Here is a 5,557-nt window from a genome sequence, read left to right on the forward strand (position 1 = left end):
GCCACCCCAGCTTCCTCCCTACATTTTCCCTCCTTTCCCCAACCTTCTACAACCTGGAATTTCCAGGTGTAAAAACTCATCATTTTCACCGGAACAAGCTGAGCTGTGGTTTAGTGAGCAGCCCCTGGTCAGGGCTGTGAGGTCAGGGAGCTGAGTGCACCACCCACTCAACCCCAACCCCAAGGACGTAAGAGGTTAGCAATGTGGGAAAGACAGTGGGGAAAGTAGAAGACTCATAGGATGTGATGGAAAAGCTGTTTGGTGGATTCATCCTGGGAGAGTGGGGGTGGCTCTGAGGCGTGTCCTGCTGGCTGAGGAGGCCCTGGTGCTGGGCATGAGTGGGAGGCATTTGGGGAAAGTATCATGGCGGGGGAGGGGGGGTCCTTCCTCTCCTGGCTCTCAGAGGATTCCATGGTGCCAGAGATGATGCCTGGATAATCCTGACCCAAGGGCCCAGCGAGTCTCTGCAGGCCTGGCCAGAAGGCAGGAGCCCGATGACATCACCGTCCTTATCAGAGACATAAAAGCACCTGCTGGGAACTGCAGACCTTCTCCTGATCCCGCTGCAGCCAACCCAGAGCCATGACTCCCCGATGCTACATCCTGGGTAAGGAGGACCCAACCCCAATTCCCTCGGAGCCCAGCTCCATTCTCAGCCACCACCCCATCCCTACCTCAACCTACTTCTCCTCCTTAGCACCAGGCCTTACCCAATCCATCTCCCCAATATCATCTCCATTTGCATCTCAGATTCGGTTCTGAAACTCATGCCCAATGCCACCCTGACCCCACTTTCCCACCCCAAACCCAGTCTTCTAGACTTTCCTGTGGGTCATTTCCATAGCAACTAGTCAGCTCAGCCCCCTGAGTGCACCTGGGCCACCTGCTCACAACTCCTGCCCATTGACCACCCACATCCCCTGAATCCTAAACTCATTTCTCCCAAGAACCCTGCCAGCACCCCTCACATTCCACAGGTCCATAATCCCAGGACTCCTGAACACAGGTGACCAGATCCCACCCCAGATGCCCCTATCCTTTCCCTGAGCCTCAGTCAGAACAGAGACCCCCCCACCTCCCCAGACCTTCCTCTGCCCCAGGAAGGGCTCCCTGAGGTGGACCCATGGCTGCCGCTTCAGCCGCACCTCATCCAGCTCCTCCCCCACAGCTGTCTCGGCTGCTCTCTGCATCATCAGCCTCCTCTGTTCACAGGGAGCCCCAGGTGAGTGCAGGAGGGACAGGGACACTCGGGTGGTGGGTGGCATCCAGAGGGTCCCTGCATGGGCCCTGCCTGCCCTGCCATCTGGGCCACACCAGCTCTGTCTCCTCCAGTGTCCCCCACGGGTGCTCACCTGATGCTGTGCCAGTCACACTCAAGATGTGGGGACAGGTTCTACGACCCCCAGCAGCACTGTTGCTATGACAATGCTGTGGTGCCCTTGAGTACTACCCGGAAGTGTGGAAACTGCACCTTCAGGATCTGCTTGGAGCAGTGCTGTCCCTGGTCATTCAGACCCCAGGAGACCTTCGTGGTAAAAGTGAGAGGCCAGGCGTGTTCCTTGGGCCCATCCTTGGGTGACAGGGTTTGTTCCAGGTAAGATCCTGTTTCCTTCACAGGAATAGGGCTTGTTGGGGACTGGGGAGGCTGTGGAAACCCAGACTGTCCATGACACAACCGTCCTGTCCTGCTCTGGCTGTTCCCTACCCCTGTCCACCTGCTCTAGTCAATCTCTCCCTTTTTCTCTCCTTGTTTCTTTCCCCTTTTCTTTTTATTTCTCTCAACCTCTTTGCTGTCCTTCTGTGTCTCTCTTTTCCACTCCTCTGTCCATAACCGTCTGTCCCTGCATTTCTGGCCTTCTCTCTCCGCAGTGTCAGATGACCGAGCACGGGTGACCAGGTGACTGCAGATCCTGTTCCTCACTGAGCCTGGAGACGGGGCCTGGTGCTGACTGAGCTCCGGGACTGCAGGGATGTGGGGACAGGAGACTCTCAGAGCCAATGTGCCCGTCTGATGCTTGCTCCTCCTGCCCTCTAACTCTGTCCTAAGTGTTGACCAGCCCCCTTTCTCTGATTCTGGACAATCGTGAGAGATTGTTTTGCTGATGGAGGTCCTCAGGCCCCAACCCCTACAGCTAATACCATGAAGCAGAACCCCATTACCTTCGGCTCCTTTCTCACCTGGTATCAAACACAGGGCACTTAATAAAGTTTGCAGTTTTACCTGTTCTGTCCTGGCTCATGAACGGTTGGGAAGGGTCCTAAGTGGTGGACATGGGGTCCTTTCTCTGGCTCCCCGGGGTCACAAGGAATGTCCACGTTTCCCATGTAAGAACAAACGTCAGGTGTTCCCCACGATCTGCGGGTTTTGCTGAGTAACAATTGCATCCCAGTCACCGGGATCCAGTTCTTGTTTCCACCTCACCAGGGCTCAGGACAGGGAGCGGGGCGCGGCCACAGGGAGGGAGGGGCTTTGGCGCTGAATCTGTCCCCCACCACCTGCCTGGCCCAGTAGAGGGAGGTGAGGGCAGCTCGCCCCCTGGCGGGAGGCGGGCGCAGGGCAGGCAGGCGCTGTGAGTGAGACCAGGGAGGAGTCCCCAGAGCTGGGCAAGGAAAAGGTGCCTCTCCTGCACCCCAACCCCAGGGCTGGCTCTCCACGTGTCCCCGCCGGCCAGGGAGCTGTGGTGTGGGAGGCTGGAACTCTCACGGGAAGAACTGACTTGCCTCCTAAAGACGGTCTGGAAGGCGTCCAAAGAGGTGCCAGCATTTCCAATTGACTTTCATCCAAACCGCGGGTGGAAACTCCTTCCTGAGCTCCGGGGCTCACCCAGCCACAAACAAGGGCGGGAACCGCGGTCACAGGGTCGGGCTCTGTGATGTGTGAGGTCAGAATTCCCTAAAGAGGGAAGGGGCTCAGGGAGGAGCGGCACCCAGGACACGCGGTGAGGATCACAGGGGACCCTGGGGACCCGGACCCCCAGTCTGGAGGGGAGTGAATTGGCCTGGACGGGGGATGTCCAGGACCCTGGACAGAGGTTGCAAATACCGGGTCCTCTCCAGATTCTAATTTGTGAAAGGAATGAAAACTATTTAATTTTACTTGTAAACAATCATATGAAAATTGGACAGAAAAGACAGGGACTTCTGGGTCACTGAGTGGGGTCTCCCCAAACCGGGCTCAGAGGAACCTGGCCCTCCCTCCCCCACGTTCTGTGCCGGGCCTTCGGGAAACGCTGGTGTCCTGGGTGTGGCCCAGACTGAGGCGCTTGAGCTGAAATGGCCTTTGGTTGAAGGTTCAACCATTTCCAAGCTGTTAGATCCCCCACCGCCCCCACTGACTGGGAGGCCCTGAGGGTCAACCCTGCCCCATAGGAGGAGGCCAGAGCCTCAGGGACTGGCCACTCTGACCTTTCTCTCTACTCCGTGTGACTAAGTCCAGACCTGTCCCTTTCCAGAATCCTCCACATGGAAATAAATAAAATAGAGATTTCAACTCCTAGCACCCATAAGGGACACACTCAAGAAGCAGACTCAGGTTCGGAGGAAGCCGGAGCCGGACCCGCCTGGGCCGGCGACATGGAACCGCTGTACCAGCAAACGCACAAGCAGGTCTGCCAGATCCAGTCTCACATGGGACGCCGGGAGGCGGCAGACAAGCGGTCTGTGCACTTTTCATTTAAGTGGGATCATGTGCTGGGTGGTCATTTGTGTCTTTCATGGAGTGTAAGGTTTTCAAGGTTCATCCATGTTGTTGCATGTATCAGTGTTCCACTTCTATTTAGTGACAATAATATTCCATTGTATGGACACAGCACATCTTGTTCATTCATTGTGGTGCAAGTGCCTGAGCCTGGCATTAGTGTTCTGACTGTAATGTTAATGATTGGCATTGTAAATGTCATCCAAATCAAGACAGTCATCTACCAGGAACAATTGCCAGGTGTAGGAGGCAGATACCAGCAAAACAAGCAGATAAGGAACCGGTTGGCTCACACCCATGAGGATCCCCTGTAGAAAGTCCTGGGTAACCTAGGTAACTGACAGCTTGGTGCCCCCTGTGCCTCCCCTCCTGTGCTCTAGTTCCTGCTCTTATTGCATTAAATTCACCAATAAACAGTGAACCCTCCAAACCTAGACACCCCACCCCGGAGCCTAATAAAGGCAGACCCGCAGGTCCACCCTCCTCCCCTCTCTCCACGCGCTGTGCGGCCCTCTGGCCTGCCGTGTGCCCTCCGGGATCTGTGAGTAATAAATCCTGTTCTTAAGATTCTCTAATGGCTTGTGCGGAGGCGTGTCCTGCAATCATAATAACTCTGAGGGCTGGTCCAGCCACAACGGGACAGCCATCGAGGAAATGCCTGCGGGACGGGCCACAAGGACCAATGGCCCAGGCCGGGGCCCCAGGCGTTCCTACCCTGTGGCACCCACAGCGGAGACCCGCACATCACCGTTCACCAGCTTATAGACATTTGGGTCCTTTCCAACTTGAGGTGTTAAGAGTAATTGTGCTATGAATGCACACTTGTACCCGTGGGTGTGAAGAGGTTTGTGGTTTTGGTTCACTTTCCCTAATGACTCAGCATGTGAATCATCTCTTCATGGGTTGAGTGTCGGTTTGTTTATCATCTTTGGGGAAACGTCTTCAAATCCTTTGCCTACTTATTACTTGGTTGTTTGGCTTTTTATTGTTGACTGGGAAGAATTTTTACTATATTCTGGATACAGTTCCCTTATCAGGCATATGATTTGCAAATATTTTTTTTCATACTGGGAGTTGTCTTTTCACTTTCTTTTTTTAAAATATATTTTTTTTATTGATTTCAGACTGGAATGGAGAAGGAGAGAGAAAGAAACATCAATGATGAGAGAGAATCATTGATTGGCTGCCTCCTGCACATCCCCCACTGGGCATGTGCCCTTGACTGGAATCGAACCCGGGACCCTTCAGTCCTCAGGCCGATGCTCTATCCACAGATGCAAACCAGCTAGGGCTCACTTTCTTTTTTTATACGTAAATATTTTTATTGATTTCAAGCAGGAAGGGAGAAGGACAGAGAGATAGAAACATCGATGAGAGACACACATTGATTGGCTGCCTCCTGCACACCCCTGACTGTGGGTCAAGCCTGCAACCCGGGCATGTGCCCTGGATGAGAATCAAACCTGGAACTTCTTGGTCCAGGGGAAGACGCTCTGTGCACTAACCTACACCAGCTGAGCTCACTCTCTTGATGGTGTCTTTTGAAGTGAAAGCTTTAACTTTGATGGATTCCAATGTATCTGTGTGTCTGTGGCTCCTCCTCCCTGTCCAGGCAGCACTGCTCCACTCTCCACGCTCACGGACAGGCCTGAGAGGATGAGGGGGACACACTCAAGGCCATCCATCTACCTGTCCTCTCCGGCATCACCGTCACCTCCGACTTGTATTTCTTTATGTCCCTCTGGGCGGAGGGAGTTGAAATCTCTTTGGACAGAGCTGGCTCTGTGTTCAGTTTATAGTGAGGGTGGACACCATATGAACTTGTGCATAATGTGCCACCTCAAAGACCCATGTCCATGG

At 54.2% G+C, this 5,557-nt stretch overlaps 1 protein-coding gene across 1 annotated transcript; it reads left to right on the plus strand.

Annotated features, from left to right (window-relative positions):
• Positions 1-401: 401 nt before the first annotated feature.
• On the plus strand, positions 402-2,144 carry LOC106694831 (insulin growth factor-like family member 1). Its single transcript, XM_014447478.2, has 4 exons — positions 402-607; positions 1,169-1,222; positions 1,333-1,594; positions 1,870-2,144. The coding sequence occupies exons 1-4, from the start codon at positions 583-585 to the stop codon at positions 1,877-1,879; spliced, it is 351 nt and encodes a 116-aa protein (XP_014302964.1). The 5' UTR covers positions 402-582; the 3' UTR covers positions 1,880-2,144.
• Positions 2,145-5,557: the final 3,413 nt, after the last annotated feature.

This window comes from Myotis lucifugus, unplaced genomic scaffold, assembly GCF_000147115.1.
Source record: "Myotis lucifugus unplaced genomic scaffold, Myoluc2.0 scaffold_659, whole genome shotgun sequence".
In the NCBI taxonomy this organism is placed as follows: Eukaryota; Metazoa; Chordata; class Mammalia; order Chiroptera; family Vespertilionidae; genus Myotis; species Myotis lucifugus.